General features: G+C 33.7%; 2 protein-coding genes across 2 annotated transcripts; one reads left to right on the top strand and one right to left on the bottom strand.

Annotated features, from left to right (window-relative positions):
- The first annotated feature begins 1,359 nt into the window (after positions 1-1,359).
- On the top strand, positions 1,360-2,098 carry LOC104889882 (hypothetical protein). The gene has a single exon (XM_010675219.4). It carries the CDS (start codon positions 1,553-1,555, stop codon positions 1,994-1,996), a length of 444 nt encoding a protein of 147 aa, XP_010673521.1. The 5' UTR covers positions 1,360-1,552; the 3' UTR covers positions 1,997-2,098.
- Positions 2,099-20,153: 18,055 nt separating this feature from the next.
- On the bottom strand, positions 20,154-24,717 carry LOC104889883 (receptor-like kinase TMK4). Its single transcript, XM_010675220.4, has 2 exons — positions 22,151-24,717; positions 20,154-21,117 (listed from the first exon to the last, which is right to left on the bottom strand). Exons 1-2 carry the CDS (start codon positions 24,402-24,404, stop codon positions 20,603-20,605), a joined length of 2,769 nt encoding a protein of 922 aa, XP_010673522.1. The 5' UTR covers positions 24,405-24,717; the 3' UTR covers positions 20,154-20,602.
- Between the last annotated feature and the right edge of the window lie 597 nt (positions 24,718-25,314).

Raw genomic sequence — 25,314 nt, 5'->3', positions numbered from 1 at the left:
TATATTCTTTATTTGGAAGTATTACTAATTTCACAAGTTAAATTTTACAAAATTAATAATTCTTCCATCTGTAAAAATAATAGTTAGATTGATGTTGAAACACCTAAATACGGCTTTAAACAATTAAATTATGAGTTTCAATCCCACCTAAAGCTTATTCAATATCACAACTTTTTTTTTTTTTTTGAGGGGAAACAATATCACAACTTTAGTTATACTTTTGAATTGGACTTTTTTTAAGAAAATATAAAAGATAATAATAGTAAATGCCAATTAAGAAAAGTATGTTTGTCTTGTTAAGTCGAGTAGAAATTGAATATCTTGGATGATGGTCATTAGTCAATCTAATACTACATAAATGACTCTACGTGAAAAGGACTTGAATTTCCAGGAACCGACTACAATTTTCTCAACTATTAACTTTACTAAGGAGCATTTTAAAGTAGCCGACTATTCAACTTATTGTTCTTTAGATAACAAATTATTTACTTTTACTACCGTAACAACCTTTCTTAAAAAGTAAGTTACAAAAAGTAAACTTGTACTTAGTAAATTATTATACTTCCTCCGTTTCAAAATAGATGCTACATTGTTGACTTTTCCACTATTCATGAATGTGGTTTGACCATGCATTATTTACTATTAGGTAAAATCAAATGTTATAATGTAATATGTTGTTGGATTTGTCTTAATGTATATTTTCAGAAAATCAAAATTTTATACTTTACTCTAATACATAATTAAAGATATTAGTAGTCAAAGTAGTGCCTCGACAAGCGTTTTAGTCAACAATGTACCATCTATTTTGAAACGGAGGAAGTAAATAAAAAATATTCACAACAGTTATAAATCAAAATTTTATTGTGTCGATTTACATTTTTTATAAGAAATGTGTCAATTTTACACTTTATCCTTGGACGGGTAACAAACTAACAATAATTCTCTTGTGTTAATTTGCTCTTTATCCTTTGAATACAGTAACTGTAGAATTTTTACTACTTTCATTCCAAAAATACAAAGACATGGACCATAGTAGCAGATTCATTCATGCCTAAATTCATGACTGAGGCCAGTGAGGGGGATGCATTAAAGAAAAGTCAAAAGTTACCAGTAGAGTATGTCATCTCAACTTTATTGATTAATAATGAGACACTGTTAACTTTTATTAGTTTATCTATTTTAAAAAAAAATAGCGTTGTGGAACATAGAAATAAAGAGAAAAAATTAATTTATATTAAAGTTAAATGTGTAATAGAAAATTAGCAAGTCCATTCCAAAGATAGAAATAAAAAAAATGAGTAAACTAATAACGGACATTTCAAAAATAAATTCGGATCAATTAATAAAAATTGGAGGAAGTAAAAGATATTTGGGATACATAAAGAGAAAAAAGAAAAAAAAGGAAATGGAAGAGAAATTTCTTTAGCCACTTGTTCATATCATTATGTTTTCCACCAACAGCCATATCTAAACAATCCTCACCTCTAAAACTCTTTTCTTTCTCTCTATTTTACTACCCATTTTCAGAAAAACAAACTATAATCAACAAAAAATGGAAGATTTGATGGGTGAATTCACTTTCCTCTCAAACCAAGCTCTACAAGACAAAAACTTTGATCCATCAAACATTGAAGATTTAATGAAATTATTTGAAATAGAAGCTTATAAATCATGGGCATCAATGGTATTAGAGTGTGATAAAGAAGAAGAAAGTGCTGAAAACTCCATGGAAGAAGCAGAAGAAGAGCTTAATTCTGCAATGGAAAGTGCCATGGAAGAGTTTAGAAGGTTTGAAGAAGAAATGGAGAAAGAAGCCATGGCTGAATATTATAGTTTGTTAAAAATGGGTGAAACTGCAAGAAATATGGGCAAATCTATGGAAAAAGCTGCTTATGTTGTTTCTAAAAAATATGTTGAATCTGCACTTAATTCTGCTACTAATTCTATGAAATCTGCTTGGAAAGGGATATCTTCTAATAAAGTTCATCCTTCTTGATCTTATTTTTATTGTTTTTTCTTTTGTTGTTGTGATTTGATCAGATCAAGGTCATTGTAGCAATGATGAATAAATTAAGTATCTTTTTAGTTGTTTATATAATCTCATATGTTACTTTGTAGGGATATTATGGTTAATTTTCAGTGTGTAATTTTACCACTGTGCATATACTGCTTCTACTATTGGATATGATCTATTTTAGTTTAGTTGGTGAAGTCTTTGTGAAAATGATATCGTCTAAATTAGTGTTCTTAGTCGCTCTCTAGTGTTAAAAGTAATCTATACTCTTTTTTAAAATAATGTAATGTGACTAGATGAATATTCAAGAATGATATAATTGGAAGGCGTCAAATTATACATTTGTACTCACATAGCATTTTTCTCGGGGTGGGGGATGGGTGTTTGTGCGGTTTGATGTGGTCCAAAACCATTCAAATATGTACTTGTATTAGAAGAGGAAAAAAGATATATTGTCAAAAAAAGTCTACATTTTGCAAGTAATATGTAACTTTTTAAAATTGGAAGTAAAAAAAAAAAGGAAGTATTAGTTAATAGAGATAATAGACAATATCATAAAGAACTATAATTCAATTTATTTATGGGAGAAGAATAATAATTCATCTTCACTACGCTAGAAATTAGAATGCTAGTATGGTAAATAAAATTCATGGGGCTTGATTGGTGAAAAATTGCAATATGAGTTAAATGGATCAACACATTGATCAAAATCTGGCCCATTTATTCACATAACTCATTAAGGAATATATTACGGTTCTCCTAACTTAATTATATGTGTTACCAAGGATGTCTTGGCCTAGTGGTTAAGATTGAGGTGTTGTAAACGATAGGTCACAACTCACAGGTTCAAATTCCCCTTTTCCTTCTTTGCACTTTGTACTTTCTTCGTGACTCATATGAATAAAAAAAAAAACTAATTATATGTGTGAATCAATTACATAATATACTAGTACTATTTTCTCCAATTTGTAAGAGAAGGTTGAACAGTGATATATAACAGGGCCTATTATTCCTGATCCCTATACTTGAGTCCATGTAAAGGCCCAAATCTGCATGACATCAAATCTTGTATATTATAACAAGCTTATATTATGGATTCATCCTTCCATTTATATGAGGTCAGTTAGGTAGTGCAATAGTGGGCTCCTCAGTAGTGGACCCCATCCCAATCAGGGCTTTGTTTGGTTTGGTGTATGAATCGTATTGACATATTTTCGTCATGTTCGTATGAGAATTACCTAGAACTAATTATAGCATAATCCCCGATTTAGGATAATATTTGTATAATCCTTATATATTTTGGATTTGTAATATGATTAGGGTTATTATTTTGTAAACACTATATATATTGATCAATGAAAATACTTCAGGGGACGGAGTTTTATACAATCTAACAAATCGAACCAAGTTAAGTTGGGTATAGTGGTAAGGGTTATACTCCCTCCGTTTCCTAAAGATCTTCCCACTTACTGTTCTCACAGATACCAAGGAAAATCAAGTTGTGTGGGGGCATGGTATGAGTAAAGTAGGAGAGAGAAAGGGGTTAAGATAAATAAACAAATAAAAAGGGGTTAAAGTATGAGAGAGAAAGGGAGTAAAATTGAATTAATAATGTAATGGTGGACCATATGATAGTGACATGAGAGGGTAAATAGGGAAATTTGTTTTGCCAAATAAGGAATAAAGCAAAAGAGAGAAGATCTTTTGGAAACACCCTTAAACGGAAAGAGGGAAGATCTTTAGGAAACGGAGGGAGTATCTTTTAATTTTAAAGTTTGGAGGTTTAACCCCACGACTTTTGGTAAGGGATTCCCATTGCTCAGTTCCCAAGTGGCTAATTCGCTAGTTCGGACCGGATTAAACTGTTTAAGGTTTCGATATTATATGACGTTTAATCTTACCTACTTAAAAGGAAAATAAAAATAAAAGCATACTTGAAAGTTGATGTGTTATTCACTAATTGACTTTATAGTGGGTACCTTAGGATAAGATATAGATATGATAGTACCTCCCACCCTAAACATGATGACTTTTGTTGTTTACATAGGAAGTTTGGATTGCCTCTCAACTTCCCACAATCAACTACTAGTAAAACGCAATCTCACCTTTTGAAAGAAGATAGGGTATAAAGGTAGGATTATTTTGAAATAATGTAAATGTGAGGTTATTTTAAAAAGACTAGCAAAATGTGGGATTATTCCTTTCTATTTTTCCCAAGTTCCTATTCAGTGTTCTAGCAAGTGTAAAACCGATGAAAACAAAATCTCGAGAATTTTTTGTTGGAACAAACAGTGTAGTTGTCATATTGATCGTTTTTAAATTACTCACTATGTCCCATAATATAGTGTTTGTTTTTTTACACGGTCTTTAAGACAAACCTTTGACCTTCAATATCTTCAATTCTTACTAATTAAAAAATGGGAAAAGCTATATGCAACCCTAAGGGCTGTATATAAGAAGCTAAAAATGAAACTAAGTTGCATTAATTAATCATTTATTACATTGGTTGATGCAAATTTTTTTCATAAATTCACAACTTATTTTCATTTTAAGTAGTGTATTTAAGTCTTATATGCAACTCTAAGGGATGCATATAGCACAACCCAAAAAAAATATATATATAAAAAGTTGATATTATAAAACTACATATTGACGCGAATATAACAAGATTTCACATGAGTATGTTTTCTTATATATATTAATGAAAATATTTAATCAAAAATTTTAAAGTTTGATCCACCTAAAATGAAATAAGTATTAATGATGACGAAATACAAATAAACGATTGCCAAATGGCAGCTAGATATTAGGTCAAGCACATTATTTTGTGCGAATAACTACAAATTACTCAATTAGCATAGAATATTATACTTAAATGTGATTTACAAACAGATAAAGGTTACAGAAACTAAAGTTTGACAATGGACCAGCATCTCCAGATAATGCGCTTCCCTATATTGTGTCTTTTAATCTCCATAATTTTCACCAAAAAAAAAAAATCTCCATAATTTTCCCATAATTTGGCCGGTCCATGGTCGGTTGCACGTGGCAAGAGTTAATTGGTTAGATTTAATGAAACATTGTGCATAACGAATCTAGTCCATTGAATTTCACACACCGACCTGAAAGTAAGCGGAGTTATTCATTCCTGCTATCTAGGTAAAGTTATCCAATATCCATTGGAGTTGGCGTGAGTGATTGAGGACCTCTCACTTTTTAACCAAAGTTTCGGGTTCAAGTTTTAAGTATGAAAAAAATCTCAACTGGAAGGGATGTTGTCCTTTGAAATACCCATACAAACTCCCACAGAAAATTAATCCACTAATTGAAGGCGATGTGTATTTAAAACTATTTTTGGAATGTTCCTACAAAAGAAAAATCAAGTTAGTAGAATTAGTGAAAAAACAAATTAGATTGTTTTGAGTGAATCTTACTCATGATAAACGTGGTTGTATGATAAAAAGTATATTGTTTAGAATTAACATATGATATATATTCAATCTGTCACATAATAATTGCAACACCTTGACCATCATATTTACATATAAAACTCAAGGTAATAATTACGTACGGAGCAACTATCTTTCTTTTAGGTAGGATAAAGCGAATGGATCAAATAGAAGATCAAGGAAATCTCGAAAATATAGATGTTAGGCCACACAATTTTAAGATGGGAAACAAAGTCACTACTTCGTCACTTTCTTTAAGTTTTTAACCTCAAAAGTCAGGAACTACACATCCATAGTCCATACAAAATATGTACGTGCATGTAAATGTAAATAAACCAAGCAAGGTTTGGCCTAGTGGTAAAAATTTGTCCTCATGATTTCAAGATCATGGGATCATATCTCACTACGGACTCTTTGGAGGTGAGGTTCCTTACCATCTCTACTCTCTTCAAGGAGTCTGACCTGTAAACCTGACTGATTGTACCTGTACGAGGCGCCGAGTGTATATGTACGAGGCGCCAGTTCAATAGGGTCTTTCATCTTATTAACTTAAAAAAAAACAATATATAAATGTAAATAGTCATCATAATAGCCGACTAAAACATCCAATACTAATAAGCCAAGAATTAATTGTCCTCTCTATAATAATGCTTACTTTGAATTAGAGGGAGTGATCAAGGGAGTAGCCTATACATCATTTCAAAACAAAACTCAGTGTTTGGAGTAGGATCAACACAAAAATGACCAGTGTTACCTAGGTCTTATGAAAAGGACAACAGCAAAGTGACCAATATCTAATCAATTATTGAGATGAAATATTAAAATATCAACCCTTTTGATTTGTCACTTAATACTTTAATAGGTGCATCTCATCCACGCATTTCAAATGGCCAAATCTAACACCTAGCAAATATATATATTAGTCATAAATTTTGGTGAAAATTGATATATACTTAATTTTATTGTATATATTCGTTAAAAAAAATAGGTCAAAATTTATGTGAAAAATCAAAATATTACAATCTTTAAAAATATAGAAAATACCTAATATAATGAAAATATTCAAATTCTACTAAAACTTTTTGGAAATGATATTTTTCTTACAATCTCCCTCATTTTTATCGAGTCTGACCTACAAATCTGACTGATACATTTATGAAAAATATAAGTTCAATAACTCTAATTTAAATAATCACCTCCAATCAAACTAAGAACTTTACTTGTAGGCCCGTAGATGGGCAGGTGCAAAAAGCCCTCTAGCGCAGGGCCCCATATTTAGGAAGGGCCCGATTTTTTTTTCAAAAAAAAAAAATTGCTTTAATAAAAATAAAAATGAATAATTTGCTTTGATGGACTAATACTTTCCTTTCTTCTTGTTTCTCACGCTCAATTCATCTCATCTTCTAAGCTTTTATTTTCCATTTATTCATCAACTTTCCTTTCTTCCATCATTTATTTACCATTGACTTTTTTTCATAATTTCCAAAAGAAAACCATTTAATTGATCATCATTGATTCTTCTCCAATTTTCAATGGAAATTTATAGCTTCTCCATCTCACTAACGATTTTATCAATATATAGAAACAAAAAAAATCCTAATATTTAGATTATTTTTCATCAACAATATCAATGAACAATTTATTTTGATGACTCCTAATTGTTTTGTTTCAAACGGCTAATTTTTTGGGCCTTTGTATAAAGGATTAAATTTCAAGTTCTCTTAAACCATCATATTCCCAACTATACATTATACATACAGTATGTATTATCAAGGAGTTCACTCATAGTACACCCGGGTGTACCATGAGCATGGCACACCCAGGGGTATTTTTGTAATACATTTGAACTTCAGGTGCTCATTTGACACCAAACTTGCTCATATGGGCATTTTGCTCATTTACTCATTTGCTCATTTTCTTAGATGAGTAGAAATGTTTGCTCATTTGTTCATTTTGCTCATTTACTCGTTCGCTCATTTTGCTCATTTGGAGAAAATAGTCTTGGGTGTACCATGAGCATGGTACACCCAGGTGTACTATAAATATTCTCATTATCAAGGATTGGGAATATACTCTTGAAATTATACCGAAAAAAATATTATTGTTGAAGATATAAAGGGCCCCAACTTTCATTTAGAACAGGGCCCCAAATATATCCAAGACGGCCCTGTTTACTTGTATATGTTATTTTTTCTTTTTTCGAAAAAGCCATATCTAATTGTATCACTTGGAAGCCACTCCCCTATATAAAAACATATTTACCATCCAAAACCACCTTCTTCTTCATTCTAGAATACAACCTTTTTCAAGAACAATCACATCCACTTATTAATTTCTTCCTTTTACACATAAACCACCTTTAGCCTATCTCTAGCTTATATACCCAAAAAATATATCATTCAAAACATAACAAAATTTTCCAAACATTATTAATTTTTTAGTCTTAAAGGTTTTCATAAAAACCATAGCATAGCACAAGATTATGGCAAGGTATAACAACTCATATACACAATATCTTTCTCCTCCACCACTCCAACTATGCTTCTTATTCATGGTAGTATTTTTATTTCTAAGTTTTACATGGTACATAAACTATGAGTCTATATGGGAGGATCTTATGGATCAAGTGAAACTCATCCTCATGATATTCCCTGTACTTCTCCTCTTAGCCGTTCATTTGCTCTACAAAAAAGAAGATCGACGGTTCAACTTCATCCCTTTGCCTGAACAAAACTCCATTCATAGAGCTGGTGGGTCCCCTTGGGGTGTAGGATTACTTCTTGTGTTCCTCATGTTTATGATTTCTTATCATACTTCTATTAGGGAGAGTTGGTGGCCTTTACTTAGCAAATGATCATCATAATCATTACAATAATCAAGTGATTTATCTTACTACGAGAGACGAGTGGACTAATCTCCTGGGGGAGTTTGCATGGGTACTTCAAAGAGCAGCATCGATCCCTTCCAGCTTAATCACTCACGCCAATCCCAGTTAGAGTAATTAGTGTATAATTGTTGTGTAGTTGATCATTTTTGATCAATAGTATTGTAAAAGTCTTAATCTTTTCACTCCCTTAAATTTAGGCTTTTTGTCTTTCTTTTAATGAGCATATAAAAGCCTAGCGAGTTCTTATCTGAAAGTGAGTTTGTTCTTGGTGTAAAATTTGGTGCAATAGTTATTGTATAAATTATGAACAAGTGATGATACATATCGTACGTTGATTTTTGTAGATTAATTATTGCTATTTAGGTATGCTAATTCTAATCTTTATGATACACAAAAGTTTTACTAAGTAGAATTGTAGAATAACTTCAAAGATGCTTAAAGTCTCTCTCTCACACTTTATTAAGCTGGGATTATTCTAATAAAATGATTGACTCATAATACGGCAGTTTTAATGGCCAAATTATTACTTAATTCCTAAGAATAGAATTGGGAAGTTCTAAAGTATTTTGATTCCTTAAAGCACTCAAGAAGAAAGTGGAAGTCTTATTGCCCTGCTTTTGGCATTCTGGAGATTTACTAGGGCCAAACAAGGGTTAGTGGCAGTATAAACTTTTAGTAAGGTAGATCAAAGAAAAAGTGAAGGATAAAAGGAAAAGAATTTGATCAATTGTAATTTTGAAACAACATATTCAAATAGAATTTGGGATGTTGTCATATAGAGTGGACTTTTGCGAATTGGTTAAATAGCCGATAAAAGTGATTGTGCTTTGACAAAGGTGTAATTATATGTGTGCGCATTGTGCGTAATATCGAAATGGAAAATGTTTGAGTAACTCTTAGGGTTGCCAACCCTCTTAGACACATTAGAATAAAATATTAATATGTATATAATAAATAAGGAGAGAAGAAATATAAAAATAATGTTTTAATGTATTCCTAACCAATGAAAATTCAATAATAAGAGGGTTGACAACCCTTAGGGTCACTCAATCAATGTCCGAAATGAAATACAACATTGATAGTACATTGATGAATGTATTGTAATAGCAATGTATTTTAATGAAATATGATGGTATTACAGTATACATAAAAGGCCAATGCTATTTCTCCATTATTATTGAAACACAAAATGGGATGTATAAGGAATTATATCCAAATTGTAACTTAAGTTCTTTTTACCTTATTGTTGTTGAACTTAGCGAAGATTATTATATGCCTTCTAAACTTATTAGAACTTATTGTAACTTGGTAGAATATTTTAGTTGTCCTATGCTTCTAGACCATCCCAAGTAATTGCTGTTTACGAGCCCACTACTCTAGCCCACCTTGTTTCTTGTGATATCCAAATTATTACACATATGACTCATGTGCCAGCAAGCCCACAATGGATAAGCTTGTGCTTGTCATCTCGCGCACCTTGTTCGGCCCAACATATTCAAACCCACTCTTAGGCCCTGTTCTCTCCAGCTTATTTTCAGTTCAGTTCAGCTCTGGACAATACTTTTACTCTCACATATCACTATTGATTTCAGTTCAGTTCAATTCAGTTCAATTTAGCTGTTTTATGCCGAAGAGAACATGCCCTAAATCATATAACCACAACTCAGATCGTCTTCTTTATATTTCTTTTTTTAGTATTTTTGTTTTTTGAATTCATTCTTTGACAATAGAACTATTAACTTATTATTGTATAAAATCTAGAATAAATATATTTATGTATATATACATAATACATTATTTCCATATATATATATAAAGTAATCGAACCTATTCACGAGGATTTCGAGCTGAGCTGAGCTTCACATAACTCAGCTCGGCTCGTTAAAATCTCGAGCTGAACTCCTATCGAGCCATATTTTGACTGAATCGAACTCGAACACTTCATGAACATATCAGAGTCATTATCACCCTACTCCTAAAAGTAGTATCTGAGCTAAATCTTGCAAGGAGCAACAAGTTTGGCCCGATGCCTAGGGCGCCTAGCCGCCTAGCATGGATACCAAATGCCAACCACTAGCACCAATAACTTTATAAACACAATCACAGACCAATCCTAAAGAGACGAAAATCCCGGTATTTCCTCTAAGAATTCTCCTTTTGATTCTTAAACTTCCAAGCTACATCACACTCGTATTAAGCTTGGAACCATTGATAGGAGTAGCATACTTCAAAAAAATAATGAACTTAGGCTATGTTCTTTTGGACTGAGTTAATAAAAACTCTTGAATTTAAACAATTGATGAGCTTGAGGTCCTCGGCGCAAACAGAGGGGGTGAGGGACTGAGGGTGGTTTTTGAGAGCATATCCTAATAATAAATTTTAAACTTTGTCAAAAAAACAAAACCTTTTAAAAGTTCGAATTTAAAGCATTCTTTGTAAAAATAATGCCACAAATTTATTTTTTATTTTTTTTGCAAGATGAAACCTATTTTAATTTTATGGTGTGGTTTTTGAGATGTGTAGGGGTGGTGCATGCTGCAATCAATGAAAATAGGGGGTTAGAGGAATTGATAGTCAAAATGTCTACAAGTTTCTTGAATTAAGATATTCTTGGAATGTATCAAAATATTTTGAAGAGAAATGCTCAGTTTGATACATGTTTATTATTTAGTTTATTTGCATATTTTGGTGGTTCTTTATTAACACAAGAATTCCATATTGTTCGGATCAGGATTGTATGTGTAATAGAAATTTTGCATGTTCCAAATGGATGTAACTTGTAAAAAAGAACGGATGAAGTATTATCCATTACAAGATGAAAATTAGACTGCATCAATAGATTCATGGGCTTCTTGTACTTGGATCTGATTGACCTTAGTAACCATACACCATTATAGTTGTTGACCTGGCCCATAACTTTTTAATTGTTTGATCCATTTGTTTCAACACTTTGGGCTTCGATATACGAGTAGGTTTTATCATGATGAGTGTTCAGTAATTATGCCTCTCTTTTTTTATATAGCTTATAGCACCTGCAAACGAAATTCAATCAAGTATTAAATCAATTATATATCTGCAATAATAGAAATATACTTTTTTTATATCGTTCTTACTTAAAATTTCAATACTATTTATGTAAAATCTTCTCAATTATTTTCAATTTATAAGATAAAATATAATCATGTGGAATCTTGTTTGATTCATATCAATTAGTATATTATCGTTATAATCTTTACAATTATATAATGAAAGAGATTCAAGTTCAAAGATATATATGAGAGATGTGTACAGGAAAATGAGAAAGATTAAAAAAAAAAGGCGGAAGTAATAATTTACAATCATTTGACTTCATAAAGTGGATGGTTTTATTCAATTGATAAATTGATTGAGTTTATACTTTATACAGCTTAGATTGTGTAATTGATGAGCTGCCATAATTAGGTTTCTATGTCCCACAAGTTTCCAGTATTTTATATGAATTTAATGGTAACTTTAACTTGAACACATAATTAAATATTTATATATATATATATATATATATATATACTTGTACATATTATTACAATGTTTAAGAATTATAGTATATGGGATTATTATCTGGCAAAAGCTAAAAGGATAAGGCCAAATAATGCAAGAAGTTCCCTAATAATTTACCAGAATGAGCTGTATTGATATAAAACACATCTACTATCGTAGATCCTCTTGCAAAATCAAAGTCTTGTTGAAAGCTTTATAATCCAGCCACTCAGATAGTGTCTGAAATATATTCTTTCCTTCCTGCAATTATAAATCATATTTTATTTCAAGAATTGTTTTTTGTTTTTTGGATAACAGCGATAACAATTATAAGTCTTGTAGGGATGGTCCCAAGACCTAGGATCGAATATGTCTATATCACTGCACTTAATCGCTTATCTAAAAAAAAAATCTCCACTTAATAGCTAGGTTGATCTACGGAAAAGGAAATGAAAATAAACTTATTCTGACTTAATTTCCAAACATTTATATAAAATGTAACTGAAAATAAAAATAAAAACTGAGTGTGTCTTTGGTGTACGTTAACGTAGATGTTCGCTAATGTAACAAAACCTCATACGTACATGATGATATAGACTCCAAAAAAATGAAATGGGCTATACAAATAATGACATGAATTTGATGTCATTTTGTTATTTATTTAATGTAATTTGAGTTTCTTTACAAAAAGAAGTGGTGGTTTCTGCCTTTCTGGGTTGTTACACCATATATTACGGTGTAATACTTACGCCCAAGAATTTGTGAAAAGAACAAAATGGGTGACGTAACGTGTTAGCCAATGCAATTTGACTTCCAATAAACTGGCAAATACACAATTACATATCAGAATTGCTACGTTGTTTATGCAACAAACAACAATTGCTACATTGTCTCTGCATCAAAAAAGAATTGCTGCGTCGTTTAAAAAACAAAAGGAGTTAATAATTTCAATAAACAATGGTAGAATTCTTATTATGTTTTTCTAGATTAAAGATCAATAACAATATAGTAGCATGTACGTTGATACTATACTTCACAACTCATATTTAAAGAATTATAAAAAATAAAAATAAAAACTCATATTAAAAGGGTAAGAATAAGGGGGAAAAAACGATAAAAATATTTTTATAATTGCAAGTTTGCAACTTGCCATGATCGAACCCCTAAATTTGGGAAAGATTAAGTGATCTTATTAGTATATACTTATATCACCTCAGACAATAGACATGGAATGATTTTTCCAATATAATATTTGATGTGCATTTAGATGCATGATTATACATATAAACTCCCTCTATTTTAATTCTACCGTCCATTGACCTAGTACTTCTATATATTGGTATATAAATTAACAGAAGTGTAATGTTGTAAACAAACAATTTTACACTAATAGCTTAGAGTAAATGATAGATGATACTCAATATTAAAACAGAATTTTTGAATCATCTTTGTCTTTTTTCTAAATGATCATCTAGTTTTACCAGACATGAATTGTTATGAAATCAATGTTGAAAACTAACAAAGAGCTAATAAAACAATTAATGGCTACTGCAACCGCTAATCGTTATATCAACTACTATTTTTGCCGAATAAATCCTATGAGCATGTTTGACAAGTCCGAAAATAGATTTTGAAGTATCTTTTTCGAGGTTAGAATAAGTTAAAACTATTTGAAGTATCTTTTTCGAGGTTAGAATAAGTTAAAACTATAATAAATTAAGAATGTTAATTTCAAGGGTCAATTAATTAAGATCAGGAAATATCCGAGAGTTTGATTATTAAGAACCCGTTCAATATTATAGTGAGTTTCCAACTTTTAGTTTAAATATTTTCTTTTTTCACATTTTCAAAGTCAATTGTCTGATAAATTTAAAACTTGTCGTACTTTATACTAATCATATTTTTGTGAAATTTAGAAGAACAAAACTTAATTAAAAGGCGTAGAGTTTGTCTTGCAAGAGACCGTCTACTTTTAAATTGACATTAGACAATGGTAAGGCCAATATTAAAAAGAAAATTAGTCCAATAGTCACTAGGTTAATTTCTTTCGGTGACTATTTAATCCATTTAGCTACTAAATCTACTTTTATATTAAAATTAGACCGTCTCTTTTAATAATTTTTAATAGGCGTCATTTTACACGTTTTTATTTGGAAAATCCTCGATTAATTAAAACATTTTTTAAGTTTTCATTATTCTATTTTAATTTGGAAAATCCCCGATTTTTTCCACAAGCTATCCGTAATTGAAGGCGCAACCTAAACGTTTATTTTGGTCCATTTCATCATGCCATAAGGAGTTGCACCTATCTTTCTCATGATCACGTAACATGTACGAATTATTTTCTTCATAAAATTCGACTATTCATAACTAATAATGTCATTATCAATATTTAGCACCAAAACATAATATCATTATCAATCGCAATATATATCACCCTAGAAGGGAAATCGATGTACAACTAAAACTTGTCTATTCTCATTCTAGGCCCGCCTTTCATTTTCGTTTCTAGGTTAAAGTATCAAATATAAGCAATAGGGAAAAAGACTTTCGGAGGACCAATTTTAAAGGTAACTTCATTTATTTATTATTAGATTTTTAATTTATTACTATATTAGTAACTTTCATAGTAGTATGGTGTTGGAAACCCTTTTTTTCACTCGAAAGAATGTATCATTTTTCTTGGTGCAAAATATGTATTATACACTCAAGTTAGTAATTTGTAAAATAAACTATATAATAATTGAAGTTAAATATGTTTGCATAATACTTCCTCCGTTTCATTTTACTCGCTATACTTCTCAATTCACGGACTCCTAGGCAATTTTTGGAGAAGAGAGAGGTAGAGAGTAAAAAGAAAAGGGACCCATGTGCCATGTGGGAGGAGAGAGATAGAGAGAGTTTATTGCCCAAAAAAGAAGTGTAGCAAGTAATGTGAAACTTTCCATAATGAAAAGTGTAGCAGGTATTTTGAAACGGAGGAAGTATGTAAAATAAACTATATAATATACTCCTCCATATAAAAGTAAATGTTATTTCAAGCCTGTTTACGAGTTTCTCTATATTTAATTGTCATCAGTTGCCTCTTACCAATTAGACTTAATTAAGGACCCTAAGTGTCCCCATCGAAGTAGAAGTATAGCAAACCGAAAAGCTACTCTTTTCGTCTCATAATATAGTGCTTACTTCTTTTTTTGCACGAGAATTAAGGGGTTTGAGGGAGTAGTAGGATTCTAAAAAAAGATATTAAGTATTTTTGTTTTGAAAACACTCCATTTATTTTCTTTTTCCTTCAAAAAAAATAAAAAAGCAATAAAGTTTTTTTGGAATGGTGCAAAGCAGTAAATAAGAGCACACAATTTTAATGAAATGTAGGAATAATTTGAAAAGTTTATGTGAAAATTAAAGATAATTTAGTGAAAACAAATTAATAAACAATAAAATAAGTAGTACAATATTTTGAAATACCTAAAATGAAATGTAAGTACTATATTATGCGAAAGCAGGGAGTCAGTAAGAATTTGAGAAAAGTCCCACTTTGAGTTTTTAGCATCCAGCCATGTGCAAACATCACAATTCACAAAGGGGACCTTAATATTGAAAGCACACTTTCTAAAGATCCCACGTTCTTTATCCTATTACTATTGAATGTATGCCCTCTCTCTTTCTACTCTTAAATACCCACAAAATGTTGACCAAACTTTCCAACATCAACCTACCAAAACATAAAATCAAAACCAAAGAATAAGAATTCACATATTATAAAGCAGAAGAAATTCCTTTTTCCAGCTTATGTCCAACTCATATCTCCTCTCGTATGGTAACTTACAAACTTTTTGGCCCATTAGGATTGTCTTAACTCTTATGGAGAACTATTGGGTTATTTACAATTTTTTCTTTTTGGTGTTTGTACTCGATTCACCCTTCGGGATACATCCGGATCGAGGCCAAGTTCGGGGTGGTTAGGTTCTATTCCTCTCCCAAGGGTGTTGCGGGGATTCGAACACGAGTCCGTCCTACCAAAGCCAGTCCCATCACCACTGGGCCAACACTATTGGGTTATTTACATGACTATTTAGAAAAAGTGTTATTCCCCTATCTATCTATACAAATATATTAAAAGGTGTTCCTATTAAAAAAACGGTACCACATGTCATTCTACTCAACTTTTTAATACTCATGTTTATAATATCACTTAATAATATAAATAATATGTAATAACTAAGATTCGAATAAATGACCTTTGAATAAAATGTGAAAGTTTAACCACTAATCATTAAAATTTCAATGCTTAATGTTTTAAAATAAAACCTAATAATGTCTTATGATTTATTATATGCACTCATAAAGACATAAACAAGTGTTTTGATCTTTAACCCTTTTTTTGAAAAGAATTGATCTCTAACACGTTTATTAAGTAATAACATTTTTTTACCCTAATGTCTTTGAAATTGAGATCCTTATCCCTAATTTCGTAGAATTTTTTGAAAAAAAACGTATCATGCCATAACGTCTATTTTTCAATTTTGCACTGGACAGATTAAGAAAAGCTAATAAAATGAAGTATGAGATTTATTAATAATAATATATTTGACAATTGTAACTACTCAGAAGATCGCACAGACCGAAATATTAGTTTTCCACGGAAAAAGGTAAATTGACATTCATACACTTCATTTTGCAAATCATAATACAGCTAGTAAGAATACGAATTTTGGGTCTCTTAGAAAGAAAATTGAAGTTGTGGAGAAAAAGTTACATGTAGCCCAGGGTGAAGCTATTTCGAATGACAGCTGTGAGAGGTGTGTGAGTTTGGAAAAGGAGTTGGATGAATTACATGCTAAGAACGAGGCTTACTGGTATATGAGATCACGAGTGGCGGAAGTAAGGAGGGATAGAAATACTTCATACTTTCACCATAAAGCTTCTCAAAGGAAGAAACGGAACCTTATTCATGGCATTTTTGATGGGGGTGGGAGGTGGCAAACGGAAGGTGAGGAGATTGAGTGTGTGGTAGAACGCTATTTTCAGGAGATTTTTACGTCGTCCGAGCCTTCTTCTAATGATTTTCAGGAGGTATTGCAACATGTGAAGATGTCTGTGACACAGGAGTATAATGATATCCTTCTGAAGCCTTACTCAAAAGAGGAGATTTTTGCAGCTTTGAGTGATATGCACCCTTGTAAAGCCCCAGGGCCTGATGGTATGCATGCTATCTTTTATCAGAAATTCTGGCATATAATTGGTGATGAGGTGTTTAATTTTGTTAGCAGCATTTTACATAACTATTCTTGCCCAGGAAATGTCAATTGTACTAATATTGCTCTTATTCCCAAAGTCAAATCCCCTACTATTGTCTCTGAATTTAGGCCTATAAGTTTATGCAATGTATTGTACAAAATAGCTTCTAAAGCTATTGTTTTGCGGCTTAAACAATTCCTTTCTTGTATTGTAACGGAGAATCAAAGTGCTTTTGTTCCTGGACGAATGATTTCGGATAATTCTCTTATTGCTCTGGAAATCTTTCATTCTATGAAGAAGAGGAATAATAGCAGGAAGGGATTGATGGCGATGAAACTTGACATGAGTAAAGCCTATGACAGAGTGGAGTGGGGTTTTCTCAGGAAGCTACTGTTGACAATGGGGTTTGATGGACGATGGGTAAATTTGGTCATGAGTTGTGTTGCTACTGTTTCGTACTCTTTCATTGTTAATGGACGAGTATGTGGTTCTGTGACTCCCTCCAGAGGATTACGCCAGGGTGATCCTTTATCCCCGTTCCTGTTTATCTTGGTTGCTGATGCGTTTTCTCAAATGGTAAAACAAAAGGCGATTTCAAAAGAAATTCATGGTGCGAAAGCAAGCCGAAATGGTCCAGAAATCTCTCACCTTCTTTTTGCAGATGACAGTCTTCTCTTTACCAGGGCTACCCGACAGGAGTGCTTGACAATAGTTGATATTCTCAACAAATATGAAGCAGCATCCGGGCAGAAAATTAATTATGAAAAGTCGGAAGTATCCTTTAGTAGAGGTGTAAGTTGTGCGAAAAAGAAGAATTGATTACTCTTCTCCATATGAGGCAAGTTGATAGACACCAGAAGTACTTGGTATTCCACTCTCTGTGGGAGGTCTAAGAAAGTGCTGTTTCGGGAACTCTTAGATAGAATGTGGAAGAAGTTAAGGGGGTGGAAAGAAAAGTTATTGTCGCGTGCTGGAAAAGAGGTTCTCATCAAAGCTGTCATCCAAGCCTTGCCTACATACTATAGGAGTTTATACTTCCTGTTGCTGTTATACAAGAAACCACTCTGCTATGGCTAGATTCTGGTGGGGGGGGATACGGAAAATGCATTGGCTAAGTTGGAGAAAATGTGCAACCCAAGTGTATGGGGGGTATGATTTAAGGATCTTGCGGTCTTCAATGATGCTTTATTGGGTAAACAAGTTTGGCGATTGTTACATAATAGAGAGTCCCTTTGAGTAGAGTAATGAGTGCCAGTATATCCACATGGTGATGTCTGTCAAGCACGGTTAGGACACTCTCATAGCTACTCGTGGCGGAGTATTTGGGGTGCGAAGAGTTTAGTTTTGGAGGGGTTGATTTGGAGGGTTGGAGATGGAACTAAAATTGACATATGGAGTGCACCATGGGTAGGAGATGAAGAAGGTAGATTCATCAAGAGTGCTCGAGTGGAGGGTCTTGAAGTGGTAGGAGATTTGATGGATGTTGAAAAGAAGGAGTGGAATGTGGAACTAATCGAGAGTCATTTCAATGAACGTGATCAACAGTGTATCTTGGCCATTCCTTTAAGCACCAGATGTCTACAGGATGAGTTAACTTGGGCGTACTCTAAGAACGGCACTTATTCGGTGAAAACTGCTTATATGTTGGGAAAAGGGGGCAACCTGGAGGATTTTCATAGAGTGTGGAATATATTATGGAGCTTAAATGTGTCGCCTAAGGTACGTCATTTTATGTGGCGTGCTTGCACAAGTTCACTCCCAGTAAGGAAAGTGCTTCAGAGACGCCACCTTATCGATGAAGCAGGGTGCCCCTGCTGTGATAGAGAGGATGAGACACAATCACACTTATTCTATTGCTGCCCGATGTCGATAAAATTGTGGGAAGAGCTGGACAGTCACATATTATTGCCAGGAGTGGAAGATGAAGGCATGTGTGATACCCTAGTCAGATGGAGTCAGATGGATACTAATGTGGTTCAAAAGGGTTGTTATATCCTATGGAACGTTTGGGTTGAAAGAAACAGGAAAGTTTTTGAGCATACAAGTCACCCTGTCACTGTTGTGGGCCAGAGAATTATGAGACAAGTTGAAGATTTTAATAACTATGCTGTGAGGATATATGGAGGAGTGCGCTCCCCTGCGGCCCCGAGCCCAAGCCGATGGTATGCTCCCCCGATTGGTGCTATTAAATTGAATACGGATGCAAGTTTGTCCGAGGAAGGATGGGTGGGACTTGGAGTGATAGCCCGCGATTCGGAAGGTAAGGTGTGCTTTGCTGCAACTAGACGTGTGCGTGCCTACTGGCCTCCCGAGGTAGCTGAATGCAAGGCCATTTACATGGCAACCCGCTTGGCCAAAGCTCATGGGTATGGTGACGTGATTTTTGAATCCGACTCTCTGGTAGTAACGAAGCGGTTAACGAAAGCAGCTATTTTCTCCTCAGATTTGGATGCAATACTTGGGGACATTCTTTCTATGTGTCATGCATTTTCTTCTGTTTCTTTTTCTCATGTTAAAAGGGATGGGAATACTGTTGCCCATAACCTTGCTAGAGTTGTGCCTTTTGGTGTTGAACAATGTTGGGAGCATCATTGTCCTAGTACTGTAACACCTTATGTACTTATGGACACTTTGTCCCTTTAATTAATGCACTTCTCTTTCCCCTCAAAAAAAAAGAATACGAATGTCAATTTACATCTTTGATTTTCTTAGTAGTTATATAGACGGTCTTGACTCTTGATCATCGTTTAGCATTAAAACTACATAACATCAAGCAGAGAAGGAACAACTATCCAACAAGTTTTTGCCTCTTTTCCACTGTAATTTTTTTTTTAAAAAAAGATGGAAATCTCCCTCAAATGCAAGTAAATAGATTAGAAACATCGGTTAATCCGGCTGTGAAATAAGCAATTATTGCGAAAATTGGCGAATACACCCACCTTCCGTTAAGAATTTCATCTTTGGACCAAAAACAAGCAAGAGGCGGTATCACGATCCATTGAAAATACAGAAAGCAAGCAAATCAAGAAAATTCATTGCGAAATAATGACCAAAATATATGCACTTTCAATTTGCAATAATAATAAGAATCAAAGAATATGTTACATTTAAAAAAAAAAAACTTGGATGTACTGTCTGACTTGCTTTTTCCAGATTCATCCAACACCTTCCCCATGAGACCATGCCCCCATGTTACATATAGAACATATAGTATCATTCCCCTTTACCAAACCCATGTGTGGTTCTACATTCTTCAACCACCATTCTCAATTAAAAAACAACTAACCACCCTAATTTTTTTGGGTTAGTCCACAATATCAGATTGAGAAATTAAGAAAGACAGTAAATAAATAAACAAATCCATTAAACCAATAAATACAATTTCACTAACTCTTGCAATCTTATGAGTCAGTATGTTGAAGGAAGGAGTTACCTCCAACAGTTTAGCAGGATGTATCTCCCTCATGGAAAATCTGTTTTTGTTTCTGACATCATTCACCGGCAGTCCATTGAGTCAAAAGAGTCGGCGAATCCTGAGGGTTTTGATGGAATGCTTGCTTGAGTCCTGCTGAAGGAGAGATCACTGATCATTGTCGACGTGCCTTCATTGGCTTGCCATCTTTGCAATGCTTGGGGGAGGCTCATGTGTAAGTCTATGCCATCTGGATCGTCATCTTCTTGCCGTGATGGTTTCCACTGCTCAACAAGTGGGCCCAACACGTTTACAGCATGGCCCATGTCGGGTCTCTGATGTGGCTCACGGGCTGTGCAATGACCTGCCAGCTCCGCGACCCTGCCAATGATCTCAAAAGTTTCATCATCGGGATTGAGGATATCGTCAATCGATTTTCGGATGTTGTCCTTGTTGATCAAGATTCTACGGAACCACGTCACCAAATGGGATCTCTCATCTGGCATTGTCTCATCAAGGGCTTTTCTACCAGTGATAAGCTCCATCAATATTACTCCGAACGCATAGACGTCAATTTTGGTTGTCACTCTCCCAGTAACTGTTGGAGAAACAAGAGCACAAGCATGTTAGTATTCATTCTATAGCATACATGGGTCTACCAAAATGTCTACGCATAAGTCGACAATAACTCCAATGCATAGACATCAAAAGCCTCTTGGACCCACAAATATTAATCCCTTTAAGAGAATCAATGATCAGAAATAACATCAAAAGGGGTCCTCTAATAGACGTTAGAGAACTATTGGAGCACTAGGGTTTAGGCATGATCACATGATTAGTATGTTATTCAATTCAGCTAAAAGAGTCCTATACACAAGGCATTCACTCTAGAACAATCATGTTCAGCTGCTCAAATAATCCTGCCTCGGCAATGTTCATGCTCAATCAAACAAGCAAATCCATATGGTTAATGTTTAACTTCACTTTAATGCAATTCCATCATCTTAAAAATCTCTAAGTGGAGCAAAAGCGAATGCGGCAAAAGAGGTCCACAATTTTAAATGCAGGCTTCTGCCAACCAGCTGATACAATACCACCATCCAACCAGCTGATACAATACCACCATCCAACCAGCTGGTACAATACCATAATCCCTGGAAACAACTTAACCAAATGCTCTCCAATTTTTTTTCTAAAAAAAATGGAGGACAGACTTGCATAATTGACATAGAACCACACAGCACATACAAGTATGTGGATTGATCACAATTGGACCCCCTAGATCTGAAATGCAATGACAATCTAATACTCAACGATAAGGAAGAAGGAACCAAAACACTCCGTTTAAAGAATCACTTGATTATAACTCATCACAAACTTTGTGGCATACACAGATGCATGGAGCATGTTAGCATATAACTTCATAAGAAGTCTATAAATTAGCAATTTAGCACATAAAATGACAATGATATATTAACATTTAACTCCAAACGTATTTCATTTGTGTTATATAAAACAAAATAATGAGAAACCTTCAAAAAAAGTACGTTTCAGAGGGCACAAACGATAATATATAGCAAAATTTCTAGCCAGTTTCTAAGTAAGCATGATATAAAGAAAAATATGCTTACCAGCATACTCAGGAGCAAGATAGCCGAATGTTCCAGCCAATCGGGTCTCCACCGAATATTTTCCATCAGGAGCGTTTTTAACCAAACCGAAATCTGCAACCTTGGCCCTCATGTCATCTCCCAGCAAGATGTTAGAAGGCTTCAAATCCCTGTGAATGAAACTTGTTTGCGCTAAGCTGTGTAGATATTCGACCCCCCTAGCAACATCCAAAGCTATGGTGACTCTTTGCTTCCACGTAAGAGGAGAATGTCCAAGCTCTTGCCATTCGAAAAGATGTTGCCCTAAATGCCCTTGTGGCATGTATTCGTATACCAGAAGCCTCTCATTGCCATTGACACAGAAACCAAGAAGGGCAACCAAATGCCTATGCCTAACTTTAGTAAGAACAGCAATTTCTGCTTGAAACTCATTCAACCCTTTGGTGCCCATTGCTGTAGCTACCATCCTCTTAACAGCAATCTTAGTACCATCATGCAGCTCCCCTTTGTAAACAACTCCAAACCCTCCACGTCCCAATATGTTATCCTCGCTGAAATTGTTTGTCACCTGCCGAAGGACTTGGATTGAGATAGTAACATTCCCGCCTTCAAACACTGGAAAGTCACCATGATCACCGCTGCTCTGGCTCTGCAGCTCACTGGGAACACCCGCATAGCCATTCGTCGCTGCCATTATGTTGGTCTTCACCATCTCATTCCCAGCTTCAGGGTTCTGAACCTTCCCAAACTTCCTATGCTTCTTCTTCATATAACACTTGTATAAAACAAACATCACAACCACAACAAAAACAAGAACCGCAATCACCACACCAACCACCATACCAGCCGAAACTGAAGAACCCTTGGAACCCCCGCCCGAGCCAGAAGTGGAGTTTCCCCCAGAGTCCCCAGAACCACCAGGTGAAGGAACATCCTTCCCAATATTCTTATTCCCAGCAGTGAGCAAATTCACCCCCGTCTTAAAAACCGGAACTTTCCCACTAAGGTCATTATTCGTCAAATCAATCTTCCTAATCCGAGGCAACGAAACCAAGCTCTCAGGGATAGTCCCAGTCAAGTTATTATCATTCAAATACAAATCCGTCAACGATGTCAAATTCGCAAATGCTGGAGAAATAGTACCCGAAAACCCTTGTTTTGCGAAAGCAACAGTAACAACCTTTCGACTCGAATCACAAGTCACAAAACTCCACTGATTACAAGCATCATTACCAGTCCAAGAATCAGCCAATTTAATAGGATACCCTAAAGCCCCAGCAACTTGCAACAACACAGAAACTTGAGGATCACAATCCCCACTTACATTCCTACAAAATCTATTAGTATTCTCATTCCCTAAACTCACATTCAACACAGTCTTAGGAAAATCAGGCATAGGCCCTTGAAGCCTATTATTCTGAAGTGTAACATTCAACAATTTAGGCAAAGAAACAATAGAAGGTGAAACAATCCCAGAAAACTGATTATCTCTAAGTTGAAGATCAAATATCTCAGTACAAGCAGATAAATCAGGAATTACACCAGTAAATTTATTAGCATGAAGCCATACCTGAGTTAATGCAGTCATACCAGAAACCACATCAATTGTACCAAAAAGACCAGATTTTTGATTATTTAACCACAATTTCTGAATAGCAGACCCATTAAAAGACCTTGGTAAAGAACCATTTAAACCATTATAACTCAATCTCAAATCTTGCAACCCAGGAAAATTGTCAAAAAAATCAGGAATTTCACCTTCAATGTTAGCATTACTAGCATAAATACTAACCAAACTTGCAGAATCAGATAATTCAGAAGGAAAAGGCCAAGGAGAAAGATCGAAATTAAAGGAGAGAGAAAGTGTTTGAAGTGAAGATAACCCAGAAAAAGCCCCAGATGGAATTGAACTAAAATTATTGAAATCAAGATAAATTTGTTGAAGAAAAGATAGATTAGCAAAAGATGGTAAAATCCCAGAAAAGTGATTGTTTTGAAGAGAGAGAGTAGTAAGTTGAGAGAGAGAATTTAAAGATGGAGGAAGATTTCCAGAGAGAGATTGAGAAGCAAGATTAATGGAAGTTACTTTGTTGTCACTGTTACAGTTTATACCTTTCCATTTGCAGAAATCTGTAGAAGAATCCCACCCAGATGGTGGAGTTGTTAAAGCTTTTAAGAAGTCATCCATGGCGGATTTGTCATCTGCAGAAGTAAGGAAAAAGAGGAGAGAGAAAATTATGAAGATGAACAAAGTTGTTGTTCTTCTTCTTCCCATTTTTGGGTATTTTTTTTGATGGAGGAGAGAGAAAGAAGAAGATGTTAATGGTGGGGTTTTGAAGGAAGAGAAGTAAAGTGTGTTGGATTTTGTTGGAAGTGTGTGTGACAGCTTTAGAGAATTGGAAGACGCGTAATTAAGAATTTGAGTATGTGAAGATGGAAATTTTTTTAATAAAAATTTTAGATTGGAGGTTGAAATTGAATTGAGTCAATAATATTAATTGATTGATGATATCTTCATCTGCATGAATCTATCAAGGAGAGATTTATGGCGGTTTTTTCTTTTGTACTCTCTAGGTTTTCTTTCTTTCAATCAAGGTAAGATGATTCGGCTATGGACTATGGTCAATGGTCATCACTGTTGATAGATGTTTTTCCGTTCTATTTTAAATGAAATATTGAGTGAAATGACATTATCTATTGAGTAATTTTGACTTAAATGTATCACCATTATATAAAGAAAAAAACATAATTAAGTGTGATCTTGTTAGATTCATCTTGATTCTTGATGCATACTACAATATCAAATTATAATTTTTTTATTTTTTTTATGTGTTCACAACTAAAGATATTAATGATTAAATAAGCATGTTGGGTTGCGTGAAAAAACTAATGTTTCATTTAAAATAGAACGAAGAAAGTATGTCATTTAGCTTGGTTGGTGAAGTATGGTCAGATGGTATTTAAGATTTGGGATAGAATATTGTCTATATTACTAGACTTAATCGTTCATTTACGTACACTGAAAAAAACTATTGGTATATTGATATTGGTAATATTTTGGCGATATGTGTAAAATAACAAGTTTGGTAATATAGTGTTAGTAATTTATATCATATAGTCTTGTGATTTAGCTTCTTAATATTCAAATAGTAAGGTTTATTAAAAATAAGTTAGGCTCACTAGAA

This window comes from Beta vulgaris, chromosome 4, assembly GCF_026745355.1.
Source record: "Beta vulgaris subsp. vulgaris cultivar EL10 chromosome 4, EL10.2, whole genome shotgun sequence".
Lineage (NCBI taxonomy): Eukaryota > Viridiplantae > Streptophyta > Magnoliopsida > Caryophyllales > Amaranthaceae > Beta > Beta vulgaris.
Note: the sequence above shows the minus strand (reverse complement) of the source record. Positions and strands in the feature narration are given on the sequence as shown.